We start from the raw sequence: 22,978 nt of genomic DNA, 5'->3' as shown, positions 1-22,978 counted from the left end.
GCTGCAGAGCGGGACACACGGATGGTCGCAGCTCTACGTGCTCCGACAAGGCGGGGGGGGAAGGCAGGAGACAGGGAGAGGCGTGAGCCCGCACACACGGACGCGGGGGTTCCAGCACGAATGAGTGCGAGAGAAACGCGGGCAGCGGGGGCGAGGAAAACACCTCCCTGGCACGTTAGCCACGTCTGCGCACCTATGGCCAGTTTGGGGATTTCAGAGGTGGGGCGTTCTGCAGTGCTGTGGCGGTGGGGATTTTGCAGTGGGCTGGGTACTGCTCACCAAATCTGCCCCGAACGCACGCGTCCAACCTGCGGCTACCTTAGACAGCAGCTAAACGTTTGGAAGGGAAAAATGTTAAGTGCCTCTTTATTGTGTGAGTGACATGTTACAGTCTGCTTGTGCAGCAACAGTCGGGAGCTGGCCCTGTGAGCGCATGAGGCCCTGCAAGGGCAATGATGCTGGGAACCGTTCGGTATCTGTGTCCCACCTCCCAACATGCAGCTAGCTATTCTCCCACTTTTCCAGCTTCCCCACAGTTCAGTTCTGAGACAGTTGTAACCTTTATGCACAGGACAGGGCTTCCAACAAACTTCAGGAGGAGTTATTTGCAGCAGCTTCAGCCTATGATGTTCATCAAACAGCAAAAACTTGCCTTTTCAGCTGGTTAGAGTATGTTTGTGTGACGCCTCTGTGACTGGCAGCCACGCTGTATCGTGCATCCGTGGTTTTATGCTTTCATTTAAACCGTTAACAAGAAACTGGGGAGTTACGGTTGACATGGCATTATTGCCGGGGAGCGACTGACTCCTGCCCTTCCCGAAGGCGGGCCACGCGCCACCCTTCTTGCCAGGTTTCCGTATCCAGAGCATTCCAAAGGGAAACGTCTGCTCTGAAACATGCATTCCTCGGCACAGAAGAACTGTAACCTTTAAACCGATTCTTCCTAACCTGCGTGGGTTTATTTAGATGTCACTTATTATGCCTTGGGGGGTTACCTGAACTTCTCAGCGTGGCTGACATGGAGTAAATCGGATGGTGCAGTTGGGCTGTAATTGCCTGTGATTAGGCAGGGCGCTGGGGGAAGAACAGCTGAAGCAAAGGAATAATTCCACATTTCTGCTCTTTTCTCTCTCAATTTCTCTGCCTTGCTGATTCTGGATTTTAGGCATTGGCTTTATTTGAGTCACACGTAAGCAATAATACCCTGCCCTTGCATCAGTCGATATCTACGTGCTATTCAAAGTAAAACAGGATAATTTTACAGAAACTGAGGTGGTGAGAGGTGAAGCAGCTGTAAACTGCCCAAGGTCACTCTGCAGCCTGGCAGCAGAGTGAAAAATACTGATTCACCAGATCAGTCTGTACCCCCCCCGCCGGCTTGGGAGCCTGCGCCAAGCACCCAAATACTACAGTAACAAGCAAAGACCTTTTTGTGTATAAATAAACACATAGAGTTCTCTGTACCGTGCTGGATACAGAGAGGTGGACCAGGGGGAAGGATGAATCACAAGAATTCATGTGCTGAAGGTCTTGGCCCGCTCACAAGGGAGCAATGTACTGAGCCCTTCAGCAAATGCAAATCTTGGTCATTGTTCCCTTCTCTCTGTGCGTCTCTAACACAACCCGTGGTACCAGTAAAGGAAATGGCCTTCCCCATTTGCCTTTTACTGATAGAGCAGGGAAGATAATGCCCCTCTCAACCATTACTAGTGGATCATTAGCGAATAAGGCTGATTTCTGTCCTCCTGAAGCGGTTTTTAGTGTTAGCTACCATGAAGATATATAAGACAGAACACAGAATCATCAAGGAAATTACAGGAGGACTTTGTAGAGTAACTGGACTAAATTACAGCTTCCGTTGCATTGCTTTTCTTAGTAGTTAACTTTGAAAATATGTTATGAAAATATGCTTTTATTATGGGGAAAAGCATTTCCATCAGCCAACCAACCAGTAACTCACCAGCGACTTCAGCATTTCCTCGCCTCAAGAGAGCTGGTAGGAGGATGGAGTAGGCGCTGTGACCCAGGCGGACCGGGTGATTTTACGTGGTGCTCCCAAGTCCTACACCACCTCCTGGGATCCAGCAACCGCCTGCACCTGAGCGCTGCTCGGGGGAGACTGGGGAAGGAGCGAGGTGTGCAAGGCCAAAAAGGTGAAATTTAGAGAACTCTGCTTATGCCGTGCAATATTTCCCACAGCTGATGACTTAAAAAGATGTAAGCTCAGTGCTTTTGTTCATCTCTGAAATAGTGAAGAATACGTATGTTATCTATTTGTCTTTATTTTAGACTGAGTATATAGTATGGTCAAATTTAAAAACCCACCACTTCTCAGCAATTTTATTCCTCCTATTTCCTACAACACACATTTGGTCATTGAAAAGACTTTTAGCTTTTATTTTCAATATTTGCCTTCCTGCTTATGACAACAGGTAAACAAAGAGTCTTTGTGAGGCTGCATGTCCCCAGTTTTTTCTCTTCTGCAGCGGCGCTCCTAGCAGGATTTGACAGCAGAGAGCGAGCGTGTTAGAGCAGCGCTGAGCGGCTAGCACTCACCCATCAACGAGCGCCAAATCCATATTGCCACAGACTGTCATCCTCATTTCAGAATTTCTTCTGTATCTCAAGCCGAGACAAAGGCGATTTCCATCCTCTGTTCTCTTCTTTCCCTTCAGGATGCCAGGAAGGTGTCATGCTTGCTGCAGGAGCAGGCAGAAAAGCTGTCAGACAGTATTTCACCAACAGCTTTCCCATTGTACGGCAGGTCCTGCAGAACCTTTTCACTTGGTAGACTGATTTTGCGGTTCCTGCCAGCATGGAACTGTGCTTGTGCCAGCGCAACTTAAATAGAATATTTCATTAAGAGATCAGCGGTAGGTACATGGAAATGACGGCGATCATTAAGTCTGCATTACTATTGTTTGCATTAGGGAGCACGTAGAGGCCCCGGGCAGAGACGGGACTGCACCGTGTGAGATGAAGCCAGCCCTCCTGCGTGCAGTGCGCTCTGTAAACCAGTTTGCTTTCCAGGCTCTCTGACAGAATACCCCGAGACCCTTAGTCAGAGTGTGACCGGGCTGTGGTATCTCTTCCTTACGTATTCAGGTGTCCTGATGACGAACGCGACAGAAGAGAATAAAGAGCTACTGGATGGATTTGCCCCAACCAATGGTGTGCAGTTGATTTACACCATTTCTGACCCACAAGCAGAGGTGCTTTTCATTACACAAATCCCTGCGGCGTGATTAGTTTGCCTAATACTTGCCCTGCTTTTTCTCAGGGCAGGATACAAATCCTGGTGCTCCCATTGGTTGGCAGCATCAAGGAGGCAGCGAGATTTGTGTGACCACTGCAAGATGATTTCTCTGGAGCTGCAGAGGGTGTCACACGTTGCTCCTTGCGCTGCCAAAGGCAGAGTCCACTCTCCACAATTCTCTGTTAAATGGGTCTGAGTGGCCAAATGTGGTTAGCGAGGAGAAAGGGAGAAGGGGAAATGGAAGAAGGAAAGAGTCTGGAAATCAATATAAAGCAAAAGATGGATGGCAAAAAGGAGATGGATACATGGAGGAGAGAGAACGAAAGAATTATTGAAACATTTAGGAGAAATGTAATCCAGAAGAACTACCAATATCCATGGCACAAAAGAAAGGTGCTCTCAGGATGGATAGCATGGGTAAAAGGCCATAGTGTCGGATGTCATATCCATGTGCAGATCCAAATTATACCTGTTTTTCAACTTGGGTTAGACAAACCAGGGTAAGAACACACCTTTTGTAGCATTGCACCTACTAATCACTCTTTGACTGTTTGGTAATAAGTACAACCTGTCCTGCGGTTCACCCCATCGCTTGTCTTGACACACGCCGTGTGGAAACACAACGAGTCCTCTCCACTCGTCAGTCACTGTGCTCAACACCAGGACTTGGTGTTGGGAGTAGCAGCGCGAGGAAGATTCACAATGCAGTCATCTCAACACATTTCTTTATCACACCAGTAACGCGGAAATGCTTACTTTAAACAGTAGAGAAACATGGACAAGTTTTCAGATCTAGTGCATCTGGTAGAATTCAATTTAAATGCAATTTGGATCAAGATGGTCTATGACACCAGCCATATGTGATTAAAATTCTTATGACTGGGAATTTTCACACCTTCAAATCCTCATTTCACAAGGAAAACTGCCAGAGACAGATATTTAAATCAGCATATCTTTGGTTTATTGAATTACTGTTATACTCTCTCTGAGGCTCTAGCTAGCTAGATACCTCTCAAACTGGCCAAACCACTTCAATTTAAAAAGTTTATACTTGACCTTTGCTCAGGCAAAGTCTCAGCTGGGGCAAATGATTTGTGGCTTTCTGTTCCTGGCATGAGAATGTTTCCTTAAAACTGGCTGGAGACCCTGGCCAAAACTGGTAACTTCTGCTTGAGAACCCAGAGCTTCTTTCTAGTGAGTAGCTGTGGATGACGGTGGGTGCAGTGAGGTTTCTCAGGGACAGCTCTACAGCAGGGAATAACACGTAATGGTCATGGAGTAGAAAACCTCCCTCTGCCCTCTATGGGTTCTCATTTTTCCCTTAAATCACACATCCCGGTTCCGATTGATCCACTCGAGCATTTCTCCTATTCCTTTAGATTTTAAACAAGATGCAGCCATTCCAGTAAGTAACGTGTGCATCTGGATGAACAAAGGAAATGTTTTCTTAGCTTTTGCTACAAAGGTCACCGTGGCCATCCCGAGCAGCGGCACTGGAAGCACACAGGAGGCAACTGTGCTCCAGGCTGTGCCCACAGCCCTGGCTAGGGCGGCTGCAGGGAAAACATTGCAATCACCTAAAATGCACATAGAGATTTTCTGCATCCTGTTCCCCCCTCGAAATGTTAAAGGTATCAGCCAGGGTAACTGTGTCACGCTTGAATGCACTTATGTTTCAGATGGGCTTGATTTATAAGTGCTTTTATTTGTATCTGCCAGTTTCACACCTACACTGAGATGTAAAGGTTTTATTTCTGAACGCTGCTAAGAACCCTGCTGGTACCTCTTGAGCGTCATTAATGTGCTCATCTGTAATATCTCCTCCGGGGAGGTAGGACACCACACTCAGGAAATTTGCTGGGCTTCCTCTTCATTAACATGTTTGGTAAAAAATATTGGCCCCTGTTGTGGACCGTCTATGTGTCTAACAACAAATAAGTAACGTTTACATCCTGGCAGAATATTGAAGAAACCCCCTTTTTGTGAATTGCCCAGGTTTTTCTGTTGCTGAGACTGTCACCTACTGGCCACGGAGCAGCTCACCAGGATCTCGGGAACAAAGTGATGAATTAAATATGCAGCTTTGCCTTTAGAAATTAAACCACCGAGATGTTCCTGTTTTATCTAACTGTCTCGACAGAGAATCTAGAAAGCTTTTTCATTTACAAAATGCCTGGATTCACGGAGTTTTAATGCAAAGGAAACCAGGATCTCATCACAGTGGATATGGGGTAAAATGCCAGTTCCAGTAAAAGTAATGGGAGCAAATTAATCCGTAACCAATGCTCAAGGGAAAGGCAAAAGAAAAAATGGACCATCTATTCTGTCTCTGGTGGACTTGCATCGTGTTAGACCGTGGATACAAGACAACCTTAAAGAGCCACATCTTAGTATTGACCAGCAGAGCTCGACAGGAATCAAAGGACCTTTACTGAAGATCTACACTACGGCTTTTACAGGAAAGGAGAAGGATTGCTCTAAAAAGCTCTTTTAGCCCTGTCCTTGTCCTGCTTGCATCTGTTGTCACTGCTAGCTCATTTTCTGCCACTTTTTGGGCCAGAACCTCAACTGGTGTAAACAAGAGAGTCTGAATTCATAGCTAGAATATGGAGCTGTGGGGTGGTTTATTCTCCCCATTTCAAGGAGTGGCCTCCCTTGTTCCTCCCCAGACCTGAGCGCAGGATAATGTGCTGCCTGAAATGCACTGTTCAGCTGGGATTTTTTCTGTTTAAGACACAGAAATGAGTTGCTGAGATGGACAACAGGTGCCGAACTGCAAAACTGCATCTTTACCAGTTATTCTGATGCAGCGTCACTCTGTATAGCTCTCCTAAAATCTGTATTTTTTTCTTATATGTAACTGAGCAGTATGACTGGCATTCTGCAGGACTGCTGATAGGAAAGGAAGGCTGGTACCAGAAAGGCTGTTTCATGACAAGTATCCTCAGCTCACTTGGTGTTACACAAGGGTATTGCTGCCTGAAAGCACATCTGAAGTAACCCTCAAGCTCTCTGCCCTATGTTGTACTGAAACTTTAAAGAGGAGATATTTTTTTTCTGGATGTTTTTCATATGCCTCTTGGTTCATATCTGTACAAAATAGATCTCATGTACTTTAGAAATACTTTTTCACCATGTCTGGAGTAAATCCCTAGCACTGAATTTGTGCAAAGTGGCCATATTTTTATTTCTTACTAGATTTTTCTGTGAAACGTGCACATTATTTCTCTTTATTTCCCTTCACTTCATTCCTGTGCTTGGACACTTACAAGCTTTAATTGTTGCCCGAGAACTCTGGGTACCTGGATGTCTCTCTTTTGAGGGCAAATGGCTGGTTAACAAGAAAACCAGTGAGATTAGTGTCTGCATGAATTTCCACTAAATTCAGTGAAAAGGGTCATGTCAAAGAATTTAAAATCAGATTTCAAATGCATTTCATGAGAGGCTTTGGACTGGTGGATTAATATGGGGTGCAGAGTCTCAGTCCCCCCTGCTGTAGAAGAAGATAATGCTATTTACCTCCCCTGTAGGTAACCTCGCTACTCACTTCTTGTGCACTGTTGGAGAAGAGTGAAACATTTCAGGGGCATTTGGTGTTAAGAGGGCTTGGAAACCTCTGGCTCTCAGCCAGGCAGACCCTGGGGCCACCTCTCGCAAACATCTATGGGGAAAGACCACAGCCTCGCCAATCTCATTGAGAACACCAGCCTTTGCCTGAAATGCTCTCTCCTCAAATTTGTGAATGCAAAACTAGAAAAAATCCCCCCTGGCTTCCCTCTCTGCTGTCTGCCCACGCTTCTCAGTAAGTCATTTCCTTGGAGCTGGTGGGATCTTCATTCAGGCAGAAGATGGTTGGGGAGTGTTGTCTCTGTAAGTACCGTGGAGGCTTGGGAGCGTGGGCTCTCCGGGAGCCATCACGCAGCCTCTTCAGTCCCATCTATCGCTTTATTTATCACATGGAGATATTTTCTCCCCACTGGAGAAAGATTCACTTTAAAACTGCTCTTTTGCTGGTAGATTTACTTTGCACCAAGACACAACACGAGTTAATATTGTTTTTGAGGGTAAATAAAGGGCAATGAAGATTCTAGCCTAAAAAATGTAGGCTATGAATTTTATCCCTGCACTGCGCATTTATTTTAATGGTCCTTGCTGTGTGTTTTATTGAAGGCTGAGTCATAAGCAGATCTTACTGCTTTGGAAGGAAGGAAATGGAGTTTGGGCAAAAACATTATGTGTCTCAAATGGATCCAGCAAAGAGAGAGACCGCTCAAGCTGTGAAAACGCAAAGATGTATCTCAGCAAAAGGGAGAATTGAAGGTCAAAAAGAAATTCCTTGTGCTGTGTTAGAGTTTTCATCACATGAAGCTCGTCCGGGCTCAGTGGTATTTCTGGTGACAGGTCCACCACAGTGAGAAGAGCAGATCCTGCTTTTGTCCCTCCCCTCAAAAAACAGTCCTGGAGTTAACAGGACTCCTGCATGGGTCTCGCATTTCAGCGTTGTGGGGATGATGAACATTTGCCCACAGCTTGGGGCTGACACAGTTCTTGTTGGGACTTGGTCAAGGCAAAGCATTTTTGACTGAGGTTGCTGAAGAAGGAGGGAGAAGCTCTTGTGTTATGGCAGCACCTCTGCAGGGTGGTCCCTTCGCAGATGTCCTTAGAAGTGTTTCCTTGGTCTGGGGAGGAGAGGGGGAACCACACAAGCAGAGCTGTGCAGCCTGGAAGAAGGTGCTGTCTGCTGGGCAGAATCAGCCATGCCTAGGAACGTGCAGCAAGGCATGCAGCCCATCGTTAGAAGTCACCTCCATCTCACATGATGAGTGGCACCAGGCTGCAGTTTAGCGCACAAGTCACGAGATTCAGAGGAGGATCTTTCATGCCTTTTATCACAAACAGTTATCTTTTTTTTTTCTGTTTTTTTTTTTTCTTGCAGTTACATTTTGTTCCTTAATGCAGGGACTGGATCAGGTGGTGTCTCTGGAAGCAGAGGTAGGCTGCCCTTTCCCTGGGGTGCTACCGAGCACGTTCAGGGGGAAGATGTGAGACCTGGGCAGGGGACTGAAGGCAGGGAACACAGCCCAGGAGCAGGAACAGCTTGGGCACAGAGATCTAGACACTGCAGAGCAGTGGGCAGAAGGCAGCCGGGCTCAGGGCTCCCCAGGGATCCACTTGGACAGGCACAGCTGGCTGCAGCCCAAAAAGCCACTGACTTGCAGCCAAGCCTTGAAATAGGGTAGGCAGAGAGCTGCGTGTTCAGTCACTGATAGTTTGACTTTGAATTTCTTTAGAAAGTTAAGTTTCTTGATTATTATTTTTTTCAGGTAAAGCCTGGCTGTTCGAGGTCAGAAGCTTTTTGATCTTCAGTGAGCACACCACGAGGGAGAGGTTCAGGCGTACCTAATTCAAAGCCCTGGACCTTCTGCCCCCTTTTTTTTGGTGCAGGATGCCACTGCTGTCACACTCTGGGAGGCAGTGAAAGGCCAGGGACATTAATTTGGCAGGATGTCTTTATAGGAGCCACAGCCCCACTGACAAGAGGCGGGCCAAGAGTGCTCCCTCCTGCCTCCTGGGCAGGACTTTGTGGTCCTTCCTCTGCCTTCCCTGGAGTTGTGGTAGGGCAGGTTGTCCTCTGCTGCAGCCAGTCGGAAAAGTGAAGAGTCTGAGACCTTCCAGAAGACAGCAGCTTCTGAAGGGTCACTTTGTACCACCAGACATGGCCAATCCGGTGAGGCTATTTATTAAATTATTATTAGCAAGGCTACCTATCAAATACAGCTGTGAAAATGAGGCCTTTTTCTTTTCCTCCCGCTCCCTTTGGTGTTCCTTGGTGTTCCTTGTACGTGGTACAGAGGAATTATATTTTCTTAAGGTTCAGGTTCAGGCTGCAAATCTGGCTAACACGCAAAGGGGCTTTGGAGGACATCTGATGTTTCTAAGAGTCCTGGCCATAGAGGGCCACATTCCTGCAGGTTCCTTCTGGTTTCTCACCTGCTTTGGGTTTTATGTTGCAGTAGGGAAGAATAAAAGGCCCTTTCCATCTTTAGGATGTAAGATGAAGGAACTGAGCAGGAAGAAAATTATAAACTTAGTAGAGTTTCATGAACTCCTTGGTCTTAAAGAATGATAACCAAATAGGTGTTGCACATGTAGTAAGTCTCTGGTTTGAATCGGGTGTGTGCACACAGGCTGTCTCTGTAGCATCCCTGGAAGGGGGCATTTGTTGGCCCGTTTACCCCAAACTCAGACTGCTTTCAGCTCTGGGCAGGACCGGGAGCTCTGCAGCAGGGCAGGAGCTGGGCCGCCACGAACCACTAGGTCAGAATCTTTAAGTATGTTTAAGATATCTTGATTTTGCAAATATTTATAGAACTAGCATGGTGTTTAGTTAGCAAGTCCCTTAGGTGTCATGGCACTTCAAGTATCTTCAGAATCTGACTTTACATCCTGGTAAACTGAAGAGTCCCACTCCTGATGTTGAGCAAGGGGCCTCCAGCTGGACCTGTGCTGCAAATACAGCTCCAGGTGCTGCAGGCAGCTATGTACAGGCATAATATTTATACTTTTCTAATCTGGCAGGTGGATTTGTATACCCACATAGAAAAAAACAACATCTGGGTTTAACCATTATTTTGTTTGGGTTTGGGAGGGTATTTTCAGTCCCCTGTTGTTTGTCATTGTAATCTCAGAAGATAAAGGTCTTTAGCCAGCGGGATGAAGCGTGGCTTTGTTTTACTATTTACAGTGTTACTTTTGGCTGGAGAGCATGATGCTGTAAGAGTGAAAAGGCATGCAAATAACTTGTTTATCCTCGGAGATGGATGCTTTGTGCCGTAACAAGCTGTGCTGTTGGCTTGACCCAGCTTTTCTTTCCCAGAATTGGGGAAGGTGACAAAGCTTGCTGAGGAAGACTTCAAGTCAGCTGGCTTTTGATTTCACAAAAGTGCAGCTCCACAAAGCATCACAATGCTTTGATCTAATGATATCGATTACATGAGAAAGGAAAGGAAGGTGGGAAATAAAGATATAAAAATAACATGCCCAAGTGCAGACTTAAAGATCCCACAGCAACATTTAAGAGCAGGGTTGAGTAACCAGGTGGGGTTTGTAGGGTAAATGGGGAAGCTGGTGCCTGTCCACAAAAGATGGTTAGTTTGTTGGGGCTTTTTGTTCAACCCGAAGAGACTTTTTCATACTGAAACACACAAGCACAAGGCATTTTGCACCTCTGCTCCTTGCCTGTCCTTTGTGAAATGAGATTAATGCTGTTCCCCACCAGAGCTGTTTGTGAGCCTTAATCTGTTTTTTATAAACTTCAGTAGAAAAGGTTCTACATGAGCCAGATTACGTTGTAAGAATTATTCAGTTGGCTAGGAACTCCTTTTGTGATGGGGTCAGAAATGAATAAATCTCTTAAAGAGCATCCCCTCTGCAAGGAGTCCCCTCTCTGGTAGAAAAAGAGTTTCGGTGCTTTACTGTGCTCATATGTCACCAGATGTCCCCGGGGAGGATTTAGAGCTGGGTGGCTGTCTCCAGGGATGTGTGCTGGTGGAGCTGCCCTGTGCAGACAGCTCCTCTCTGAAGAGGGACTCGGGTTTGAGACCAGCGCTTGCAGCTCGTGCCTGGGAGGCAAGGTCCTTGTGCCTCAGGATGGAGTGGGAGATCAACTCACTCACCTGCTGTTTGAAACTAAACGAGCCCAGCTTTCTCTCGCATGAGCAATTCTATGCAAAATAGAAAATGTAAATACAGCAAGGCATTGGCTCTGCTTGCATGGTCCTACCTACCACCGCATTTCAGCACGTTCAGTCTTCATGCGTTTATTCCTGTGGCAGTGCTGTGCAATTGGGAGCAGAGATGTGGAGGACTTGCGGGAAGTCAGGAGACTTTCTAAAAGAAGCAGGATTTAGTTTGTGTCGAGATTTGCTTTGTGTGCACTCTGTTGCTCTTCCTGAGCCCTGCCCAGTGTTTGCGTTGCTTTAACCAAGACCTAGTGTGAGCCAATTAAGTCTTTTGAAAAATGTAAAAGAAAATTTTCTCTCAATGTTAACAGTAGAAGAAAATGCTTAGATCAGTGCTTAGCCTGCTAGTCCTTCAGAATGAGCAACTCTCTACAGAGGGTTTAACTTTTTAAGCAAAATAACTTTGTCAGAATTATACCATCAGACAAACTTACTGCTGGGCCTGAGCAATAAGCTTCTAAAGCTTCCAGCAAAGTTCTCATCTTAGACCACCGACATGTTGCAGTGATCTCCACTTTTCTGAATGGGAGGACGGTATTGGACTTATGCACACCCTCACGGCTGCATCCCCTGTCTCCAAATTCCTTGGGTGCAGACCCACATTTTCCCATCATTCCTGCTGGTGTGACTGCCATGGCTTCAGCAAGGTGTTTCGGGCTGCTGCAGCAGGAGCAGACGGTCCCTGATGGCCACCTCCTGCCAGGAGCAGCTCTGCAGCTGGTGAGCGGCCACCGCACTCCTCTCCGGACGGGTGACTGCGCTTCCGCCGTGAGTGAAGTGATCCAGAAATCTCTTACTTACCTCACAGCAAGCACTGGATGTGTGTGAGAAGTTTAATTAAGTAATGGTTGTAAGACAGTGAGCTCTCCTGAGAAAAAAAGCTGTGAGGGGGTGGGGAAATGACAGCCAAGTGCGGCTCGTGGGGATTTCTGATTTTCCATTAGAGCTGGCTGAAAATTTTCTGTCGAAATACTGACTGGTGTGGCTTCTCTCAGAGCCAGGGCTGGAGTTAGGCATTCCTCCTCTTAGCCATTTATTACCCCAAAGAAGTGGATTCTTGTCGTGTCTGCATGGTCGGGAGCCAGGGATCAGCCACAGGTGCCGACCCAGGTATCTGTGTGTTTGAGGTAGGATGTTGAACTGAATTCAGCCATGGTTGGCTGAATTCTTCCACCAGGAACACAACAGTTTTGCACAAATGTGGTGACTTTTCTAGCGTGGACAATCTAAATTAAATGTTTTGACTTATTCCTACTCAAATCACATTCTTTTGTTTAAAAGGTAAAAATAGTGAAACAAAATATCTTTGCACAGAACAATGCATCTCCTGTCTCCAAATTCCTCGCTCTCCTGGCCCTTCTGCTGGTGTGAGTGCCGGGTGTCTCCACTGGCCCGGGTGGTGTGACCTGCTGGGCACTGCAGTCTTGCTGCTGGCCGAGCGGGACTCGTGCCTCACGGGCTGACACCGAGCTGATGTCCAAGCCTGGCCAAAGCCCAGCTCTACCCAGATCCGGGCAGGAGAAAGCCACTGTCATTTCTCTGCCAGCTGAGTTGCTGGGCTGGAAAAGTCATTCCTGTAAGTAAATGATCGGTGAACGATTGGCCTCTATCTTGTGACTCCATGGTCACCATCAATAACCCTAACACAATTTGTGATCATAGCCCAAGAGAAAAGTAAAACAATTTCCTTCCAAAAAGACCATCATTATCTGGACTGATGTCAGCCCAGCCTCGCAACTCCAAGGCTTTGACATCATCTCATAAATTAGGAAGATTTTCAGGCCAGACAACACTTTAGTAGTCTGTGTGGGCATGGAAGAGCTATCGTAAAGAGCCTTGTAAAACAAAATGCTGACTATAAAAACCAGGAAAATGGTTGCCTTCAGCGTTCAGGAACATGTATGAAGCCAAATCAGCTTAACAGATGTGATCAGATCCTGGTTCCTTTTAGCATGTACCTGGAGTTAGTAGCTTTGCAGTTGCTGATGGCAGGGGTGAGAAGGGACGCCTGCCTAGGACGCATGGGAAGTGGCAGCGCAGTAAGGAGATGAAGAGAAAAATAAACTACAAAGTCTTGCTGTCAGAGTGAAGTAAGGTTGCAATGACTCATCAGGTGGAATAAATGTCTCTTCGCTTTGCAAACAAATCATGACCTTACTTACCTGTGCCCTGATCTTGCTTTTCCTGAAGTCAGTGCCAAAGTGTTCCTTGACTTCACCATTGCACAACAGTCTCCAGCCTCTTTAGTCCGTGAGTGATACTCCGGCCCTTGCAAACGGTCCGTGTGAGCAGGGTGGCGAGCGGGTCGGTGTGGTTCCCTGTGCCAGTGATACAGCCCATCTCACGGGAACTCACTGTGCCAACGCTTTTAGCCAGTAAACTTTTGAACAGCAGTCATGCAAATGTTCAGATTCATGTAGATCTGCAAGTAGCCCAGGAAAATCAATGGAATCACTTAGATGATTAAAATTACTTTGTCCAAAGCATTTCTAGCCTCTGCACAGGTACCTGGCCCGTATGGATGGCTGGTGCACAGATCTGTGCACTTGCAAAGATTAAAAAAAATACTTTTTCGTTAGGAGAAGTTGCTCTGCTTGAATGCAGGAAAGGTGACTGTGAGTAAAGCAAGTTATTATTTTCCCACCGGCATATGTTGTCTCAGGTCTCTTTATGTTGCAGTATACAGATACTGTCTGAGAGAGACATGAAAAACTGTTATGCTAAGCTCAGTGAGTCCCTGACGCTTGCAAGTGTGTTTTCTTTATTTTTAGTAGTTCCTGGAGAAGGGCTGAATCCATCCATGTGCAAAAGATTGCCATTGACAGGGAGGGGAGGCGCGTGTGTGTGGGGACATGTGCCTGGGGGGGGCTGTGGTTATATAAGGGCTCTTTTGACATGGCCAATTACATAAAATGGTAATAGTGGAATGGAAGGCAGTAAATGAATGCAGGGAAGGAACGCATTTGTGGCAACAGAGCCTGCATCACCGCAGGTGATGGGAATGAAGCCGAAGGAGGGTCACCAGGTTCATGGTGGTTCTGCCTGTCCAGTAATCCCCAGGTGCTGTGACTCCAAGCAAGCGAAGCGGGAACCCTCCTGCTGCAGCCCCTGCGTCGGGTGGCCATCGGCAACCATATGGTAATGCCTCTGCAAGCACTGGGGAGGAATGAGGCCACGAAGCATCCCAGTTAATAAGATGCAATCTTTGGAAAGCTGTTTCTTTCGTTACATTTTTAACAGAAAGGTCTTCACCGAGCTGCAGGACACACGGCATGGCCAGTTCTGCCACCGCAGCGGTCGGAGGGGGGAGAAGTACGAGTGCTGGTTCAATGATGCAGTGTGTGCTCAGCCCAGAGAGGACACACGCAGGAACGCCCAGTGAAGCATATGCTCCGTCTGCAGGAGCTCAGCCCCCAGGGTAGGATCCACAGCTCTGAAATCCCTGAAGCTGGCATGTGGGATTGAGAAAGTTTTTTCTCGGTGAAAATGAAGTTCAGACTTGCCTGGGCAGGCAGTAGGCGATCAGCCCAAATCCAAACGGGGACTTTACTCAGCATGCAAGGAGGGCTTCACCACTAGAGCATGCTCACTTTTCTCTGTAGGTGACACTTGCTCTGGCACCACCGCTGCCTCACTGGTGTAATGGCACTGTGCCTGCTGGCGGGAAGGGAGAGAGGGTGGATGTTTGTGCCACTTGGCCCGTCCTACTGTATCGCAGGCAAGAAATCAGAGATCTCCCATGAGAAAGCCATAATGCATATATACTTTGTGTGTTTTAACCGATGTCAACATTTCCAGGTGTAAATTCCAGCACCATGACCAACCAAAGGGTCAGAAACGGATGAATTTTGTCCCTAGAGCGAATATATCATTGTCTGCAGTGCAGTTTCCAATGAGCCATGCTGTCTCTGCAGCTTGCAGCATGGGCTTCGGGGCGTAGTGACCTGTCTGTGACACAGCTCTTCTTCATGAGACTCCTTAGTTTCGCAGTTCACTGCTGAGGACCACGTTTATGTCTCCATGTTGATGCAGTCACCAGGTTCAGCAGCAGGAAGGAGCACCCAGTTGTGGGGTGGACGTCAGATTTGGTGAGGCTTCAGGAGGTTGCCTTCCCTGGTGAAACACGCGTTTACCAGCTTTTGGTTGGTAACCACTGGGGTGAACTGGGGCATCGGGGCTTCTGTCCCCTAACTGCCTGCTCCTGCACGTAAGCATGACACGGTCTGTGTCTGTCTCAGCATCAGCTGAGAACGTGAAGTGCAACCTGGCCAATTTTAACGCATTTCCAACAGATGGTGCTGCGATGCCACTGAAAGCTAAATGCATGCATGAAGGACAGGTTTTAGAGACGGTTCCCTGCTCCCCATGCTTTCCCCTGTGGTCTCCCAGTTGAGTTGCAGTGTTTTTGCTTTCCCCACAACAATCTGCACAGACTTTCTTTGTTTATCCCTAACAGCCCAACAGGACACTGCCTAGCAGGAGCCAGTCTGCAGATCTCCCACCTTTCTGGTCACTCCATTTCATCCACCCCCTTTCACAGACAAGGTGTGACCCACCACAGACTTACATCGAGCTTGACGTGGACGTCACTGCTGCAGTCCACATCCAGCTATGCCACGTGCCATCAGCATGGAGGCTTCAGCCAGCCCCTTGCCACATTGCATGGCTGTGTCTTGGCATTGCCACCCCTCCTTCTGTCTAAATGTTATTTATGTCGTTGAGTCTTTTCTTTCTTGAGATAGTGGCAGGGCTTTTAATGTCCCAGGGCTTTGAAGACTCATAGGTTTTAGGGTTGACAGCAGTGGGGTCTTCATATCAAGCTGCGACGAGGAGTTAGTTATGTTGGCAAGGGAGCCATCCTTGCCTAGACGGTTTGGCTCATGGAGAGGTGTTTCTTGCATCCTAGCTTTTCTCTCCTGACTCGTCTAAATCTGCCCACCTGCTCATACTGGAGGATTTGTAAGATCCTGTTGTGTGGACCTTCCCCAGGAAACGTTTCTCTAGTTCTGCAGCCACTGGGGAACAATAAAAGTCACACACCACCTACAGCCTGAGAGAAGGCTACCTCCCCTGCCAGCTGCTTGTCAGGGCCTGAACACACTAATAGGTCTTAATTGGCCCTGACCAGCCTCACCTGGGGCCTCCCCTTCCTCCAGCTGTGGGCTAGGAGCTCTATTTAAGCTCAGCCCAGGGGACTTAGCCCCTTCCTGAGCTATGTTGTAAGGGTGGTGGTCTCCAGCTCAGCCACAGCTATGCCTTACCTGGCTAAGGAGCTGCTTCGTCGTTGTGAACTTGCCTGGTGATCGTGACTCTTGCTGGAACCTAGCCATGGTCTCTGCGCCTGCCCTGCTCACCACGCTCAGGTACCGCTGGGTGGTCCCTCTGCCCTGGTGGCTCTTATTGTGCTTGGTCCTGAGGGTACAGCTGGCCCTCACTGTGCCTTGACACTGCTTGTGCTCTATTTCTGAACCCAAGAGATGCTGCAAATGCTTCAGGCACGGGAAAAAACTATTTGTGTGGGCAGGAGGTGGTTTGGTTTCATTGGTGCTTGGAGAAGGGAAGAAAAGTACATCCATGTGTGTGCTGTTAGTGCTTCCCTGCCCGCTCCCTGCCGTTGTTACTCATGGGAGCTGTGCTTGAGTGGCTTTGTGTCTCCTTGCTGTTGGCCTCAATGGAGGTGCAGGGTGCTCATCTGCTGCCCCTCTCTGAACCTGCTCCTGTTTAGGAGCTTTAAAAACTCCGAACTTTAGAAACTTAGTTTCCATCTGATATGATCTGACAAATTTGTGCCAGGGAGCAAAGCTCAGGGAGAACTTGTGAGAGGTGGAGAGCTTACCCCTTGGCAGTGGGGGAATGGCTTCAGGGATGTGCTCTTGCCTGAGCACTCGGTGTTGCACCAGGTGGTTGCTGGGCCCCACATGAAAGCTTTGGTGTAACATCAGCTGTTCCTGATTTTTGAAAGACTGTTGGGGTCAACATGTGTAAATTTACTTCTTATCTTCATTCAAAACTGATATCCTTCTTTCATTCCCCTACCTCTGAAAGATTTGGTACTTTCAGAGCACTTCACAAACAAATCAAGTAATCTATAGGGGCTGCCAAAGAATGGCCCTGGGAAACTGAACAGAAACTGAGCTTTTTTGATAAGGGCTGGAGACTCTGCTTCTTGGTCTCAGCGTGTGCACAGGTAGAGCCAGCAGTGCTTTAACACTGCTGTGTAATATCTCTACGGCTTTTCCTAGCAGGAGCTTTGTGGCTGCACTGAGAGTTGCTGCTGGCTCTAGTGTAAGCAAGTAGGTACCCCTTAATCCCCCAGTCTTGCACAGAGCCTGTGCACTCGCACTTAAGAGACGCGTAGTTGTGTGAAAAGTTATAAACGCTCCGTATCCCACCAGCCCCGACGTCATGCCTTGGCTGCGGAAGGGTGCGGGGAAAGCGATCCTGCACGGGAGCAGGGTTAGCAGCTCCAGAGGGCTCGGTCTCTAAAGAGGAAGAGACACTTAAATAACAGAAGAAGTCGGTGACCTTTAAGCGATAAGGGTGGCTTTGCCGTGAAGTCTGCAGCAAGAAGCTGCTGTGGGTGCAGGGCGAGGACGGCAGGCTGGAGAGGGCGGTGAGTGCCACCTGGTGGCACTTGGCCTCGGTGGCGGAGGGGACAGCGTGTCTTCGAGTGCGAGTAAATGGCTACATCCTGGGGAATATACAGTCACGTTCTGTTTAACACTTAAACTGTGGCATGGCCAGGTGAAAGCTGGCTGTGGTCTAGGAAGGGATGCCTGGACCTTCCTGTCCCTGCGCCCTTCAGCCTGGGCTGGGAGAGAAGGGGACACCTTTCTCCCTGCACGCTGAAATCGCGCCTGCTTTTGGTACAGCCTTGCTCAGGAGCATCCGCAGCCTGACGATGCCTCAGGGAGGCGGAGAGGAAGGTGTCTGTCTGCCCAGGGAGCACACTGCAGACAGGCTGGGTGTGATTTGGGCAAAGCCTGTGTCCAGCCAGGCCAGGAGCTGCTGGCCAGGGGTCTGCTGTGGCACGCTGTGCTGTGACATCCATGTGTCCCTAGAAATATTCATGGTCCTTCCATGGGTGGGATTGACAGGTCTGTTCCCCCCCCTCTAGCCCCAAACACATGTCGTGAGTGTCTTGGTGTGGTGTGATGCTGAGTTACGGTGACATTAATCCTGGAGAGGTGGTAACACAGAGACAGCAGATGTGGCAGGGGTGTTAAGGGGGTGGCGCTGGGAGCAGCAGCAGAGGGCTGTTTTCTGCCTTGCTCAGGTTGCTGTTTGCCTGAGTGAGGACCTGCACAAACACTCCAGCCTGCTCACATGGCTTCCCCGTGCTCACGGCGTGCCCATTTATCTGGGCGGTGTGTCCTTGCAGTCTGCCTGCGCTGCAAGATGAGTGTGCTGTTGCTGAATTGTAACAGTGCTTAAAGAAAACAATAGGAAAAATATGAAAATGCATCTAAATAAAGAACTGAATATTCAAGTTCACTTTACAGTAGTTCATCCTGTCACTACACAGCCCTTTGCAAAGCCTGTGTGGCTCCTGTCACCAGGAAACGTTGCTGAGATGAGGTGTGCTGGAGCCATGAACAGCCTCGCAAAGCATCGATCAAATCCAATTATCAAGAGATCCAAAAAGCATCCTGGGCATCGATCTGTGAGCTGACAACACTGTGCTGTTTGGCCAGGGCTTTGATCTAAATGAACACCCCATCTTTCAGATCCAACTTCATTCTCTTGCTGAAACCTGAAATTGCCCTTTTGTGTCTTAAGGCTATGAAACTGATTTATTTTCAGGTCATGTGCACCCCTGAAAAGCAGAGACTCAGCTGATTTTCCAGAAACCCAAAGGACCCCTTGAATAAACGCACAATCAAGTGACCGGTTCCCCTAATTAATGCTGACAGTAAAATTTGATCCCCACCTCCATGTAGAGGAAATGATGCAGAGATCAATTCACCCTAATTCAGTTGAAATTACCTGGATGTATGTGTGGTCACACTTTGGAATAGTAAGAACATTTTGGCTGTATTCTCACATGAATATTTTCCCAGTGAATACAGTCTCATTACATTCAGGAAAAAAAAAAAAAGACTTTTGAATGCTGTATCCCTTTAAACAAACGTCTGTTAAAATTACCCTTAATTTCTTGGGCTGAAGTACCATCCTGGAGGGAGAGCCCTGGTAGCGGTGATGGTTTTATCGTACCTCTGTGTGGCAGGTGAAAAGCTCAGCAGGGCAGCCAGGCTCCTTTCTTCTGTTCATCTGCCTTTGGCCTTTGAGCTCCAGCTTGTAGCACAATGAGACCAGAGGAAAATACCTGCTCGGTGGGGTATAGAGCAGTAACTTATGCCTAAGCCAGCCTTCGGCACGTACCACAGCTTTCAGGACAAGCAGGCTGCCTCATCTTAACTTGTTTCTTGCCTCCTGCCCTTACAGCAGCATCAGTGGGCCATGGCTCTGGTCTTGGTGGGGCTGGGGTTTCTCTCTGCCTCCGGGTTTTCAGGATTTGTCCCCAGCCTGCGCAGGGAAACACTGAAATCTGGCGGGTCTCTGCACGGGGTCTCGCTCACATAAAGCACTAAAGCTTTGGGGCTTGCTCTCTCACCTGGTGCTCTGTGCAGGCTTTGGTGGTGGGGATCTTGGCTAATGCATCTGGGATCGAAGTTGTTTGCAATCCCGGAGCAACTGCGTCATTATTCATGTGGCTCTGCTGCTGCAGTCATCTGAGCGGATGACTGACTGTCACACACGGACCTCCCACGCATGGGCCCCTTGAGATTCTCATCTCTGTTGGTGTCACCATGAACTTGCCTCCTTTTGACCCAACATGTGTGCACTGGCCCTGTCATTCCAGCCCTGCAGCCCCTTTTAGAGTCGTTAAACCTCTGATTCACAGAGGTCTGGTAGCTAAACTACATTCTGCAGGTTTTCAGGCCTGTACAGTAGGATTTTTAGCCTGCTGCTTGTGTCTGATCTGATTTCTGGCTACCCCTGAGTTGCAGCCCTCCTGGAGGGCTGAGAGTGGTGGCTGACCCTCCTGGGAGCGCTGGGGTCTGTGGGGAGGAAGCTTGGCTGAGTTGTGGTGATGGGACATGATCCCTTTCTCCTCCCCTGGGAAAAGCATGGTGAAGGCAGGTGATGGGAAGTCAGGTTCCAGTCCCTTTGCAGGGAGCAGGAGCACTTCCACAGCTGCACTCTCCAGAGCATGTCCCCGAGACCCTGGACCTCAAAGCTCAGTATTTTTGCTCCTGATGGCTCCTTTACTTGAGCACCGGCTTCACCAGTGTGACAGTGGGTGATAAACCCCATCCCACCACGGGCTGTCTGTAGAAGAACCATGCTAACTCGCCTGGGCTGGACCCCGGGGAGAAGCCAGTTTGCCCAAGAGGATGCGAGTGAAGCATCACTTTGCAGCAAGACCTGGGCTGTCCCAGAGCTGGTGGCACTAGGTGGCACCATTGAATTAGGAGCGAGGAGATTGGGACATGCAGGACTCAGGAGCCAGCAATTGTCTCCCAAGGGACCCAGGGAGAGGGAGAGCTGCTCAGGGGTATTTTCTGCCACAGCTTTAGTCCGTGTGTCTTTTCCTAGCACTGAGGCTATGTGCACCCCTCACGCTCAGAACAATAGGACACCAGAGCTGCCTTTCAGCCTGGCCTCCCCGTGCTGTTGTCCCTTGAAGCTTCTCCTCTTCCCCGCTGAGCAATGTGGGGGCAGGTCCCAGCATAGCTGGAGGAGCTGTGGGTTCCTCTGAGAGGGAATAAAACACAACTGCTGAATATCACTGCTGCCTCTTCATCCCCCACCAGCACTGCGGTCTTGCTGTGTAATTAGCCTTTCTGCTGGCAACTTGTGGTGGTGGGGAGGAGAGGTTTTTCTTTTTTCCTGTTTTACTTTATCATCTTTCCATTATCATATTTCCATTTTTGCCCTTTTATCTCGTTCTCATCCAGCATTACAGGGTCTTCGCTATAAACTACTGCTCTGCTCAAAGCCAACTCGTACCCAGAGAACTAACTTTGGGCATACTGACAGTGACAAAGTAATAACTGCATGAAGAGCCAGTCCAAAAAGACTTTTTTCTTCATACAAGATTTTTATTAAAATATAATCTTAATTAAAGCATTCACTGCAACATCTAGTTTTTGAAATTGGAAACCAATACTTTCTGGGGGTATTTTGGTTGTAAATATTTAATGTCACGCTTCTGCTGTAGAATCCATGTATAAAGTAATGGAAAAATAGTGCTGGGAGTAGGAAGGGATAATAGACTATGTACAGAAAATTTGAGACTAATTATCAAAACCAATTAAAATAAGTTGCTATACCTGAATAGCGATTAAAATTTGCTATTATGTTGTGAGAACAAACGTACGTAAAGCATTCTATTGTTGCCCACTTGTTCCCCCGTGCTAGCACTGCAGTGATCGGGAGCAAACCCAGCAGAGCAGGGCTGTGCTGGCCTGCTGCCGGAGGGGAACAGGGCTCCTGTTCCTGGAGGATACCGCTCCAGGGGGTAGGATCAGTTGTGGCTCCTTCAGGAAATGCACGCAGCCTGCAGTGAGTGCTGGGGGCGGCCTTGCAGCTCTGCACATTGATGAGCATCCTTATTTGGGAGCCAGCTGCAGCTTTTGTTGCTGTACGCATCTTAAAAAACGCTGCTCTTCAGTGCTGGCTGAGGGTCCTGTCAAGTGGTGGGAGCTCAGCATCCTCTGATTTGTACTGGTGGAAACTAAGAACAGCTTTCTAGGCCTGGATATATAATCCCAGCCTCAGAAGGGTGGGAGAGCAGGCAGCTTGCGCGCTAACAGCCAGTGAGTCTGTCCTGCTCTGCTGCTGTTTGCATTCAAGCTTGGGAGTGCTCGTGGGCTGATGCAAAGGTAAGTGGTGGCCTCTCAGCTAGTGAGCATGTGAGTGCCCCTGGAGCGCAGAGGAGCTCTACATTGACAGCCCAGGTGGAAATGAGCTGCAAGGTTCAAGGCTGCGCTTTTCCTACTGTCTGGGTTTGTCCAAGTTGATATTCTGGTTTGGATGAGAATCAAATCTTCCCTCACGCGGCTGTGTTTCAACAAGGATTGCTGGTGATCTGTATGGTGTGCTCCACCTAGCAGAGCATGGTGTCCAATATGAAGTGCTGGCGTCCAGTTTCTAAACCTTGGGGAGTGTGCTAGCTGCTCCTGGTGTCCTGGTGATGGGAGAGGCTCTGGCAAAAGGGACCCGCTGAGGCCATGTGGCAGACGGGAGTGTGGCGATGGCAGGATTAGGTATTTCCCTGATGGATCTAGTAGTCTGTGTTTGTGCCTAGCTGCCGCTGTAGATACTTTGCAGCAGTGCTGAGTGGTCATCAAGCTGGGAAACCCAAGGTGGCCTGAAGGGAGACCCCGTGCATCTTCCCCATCTATGCTGCTGGGTGCAGCCCGAGCTGGACTAGCCCCAGAGCTGCCTGGGGAGGACCTTGGGCTGACTCAGAGAATGTGGTGGAAAACCCTATAGTTACTGCTAATATATTACTCAAAGCTTAGGTGGTTATTATATTTATTATATAAATACATTATCCATTATAACACTCTAAGTATATACTGATAATATGTCATTATACACTTAGGTAGGTTTTTCTAACTCTGATTCAAGCTTGTTCCTCTATGGAAAATCACTCCGAGCTCTTCCCTCCTGGTCTGCCTGCTCCTGCCTGCCCAGCACCAACCCCAGCCTTGCCTGACTCCCATCCTGCTTCCTCTCCCTGGGAAGCGCAACAGCTGAGATACAGTGGGGAAAAAAAAATCTTATTTTCCCCTAAAATATAAAGCATGTCAGTGATTTAGAGCAGTTGCTGCTGCTGCTGTCGGCGCATGATTATTTAGGTTAAAATGTGTTCAGCATTTTGACTTCCCATTCAGAAAACATGTGACAGGGAATAACAATGGATGAGTAAGCACAAGTTCTGGCAGTTGGAGTTAAAGATGTCGCCTGA

At 48.3% G+C, this 22,978-nt stretch overlaps 1 protein-coding gene across 1 annotated transcript in view; it reads left to right on the top strand.

The window, feature by feature from the left end:
• Positions 1 to 6,416, top strand: part of IQCK (IQ motif containing K) — a 67,305-nt gene extending 60,889 nt beyond the window's left edge. Inside the window, exon 10 of the mRNA XM_074598538.1 lies at positions 5,252 to 6,416. Coding sequence (XP_074454639.1) covers positions 5,252 to 5,349 — 98 coding nt within the window. The 3' untranslated portion in view covers positions 5,350 to 6,416. The remainder of the gene's footprint in view (positions 1 to 5,251) is intronic.
• The last annotated feature ends 16,562 nt before the right edge of the window (positions 6,417 to 22,978 follow it).

Source organism: Larus michahellis, chromosome 8, assembly GCF_964199755.1.
Source record: "Larus michahellis chromosome 8, bLarMic1.1, whole genome shotgun sequence".
NCBI lineage: Eukaryota > Metazoa > Chordata > Aves > Charadriiformes > Laridae > Larus > Larus michahellis.
Note: the sequence above shows the minus strand (reverse complement) of the source record. Positions and strands in the feature narration are given on the sequence as shown.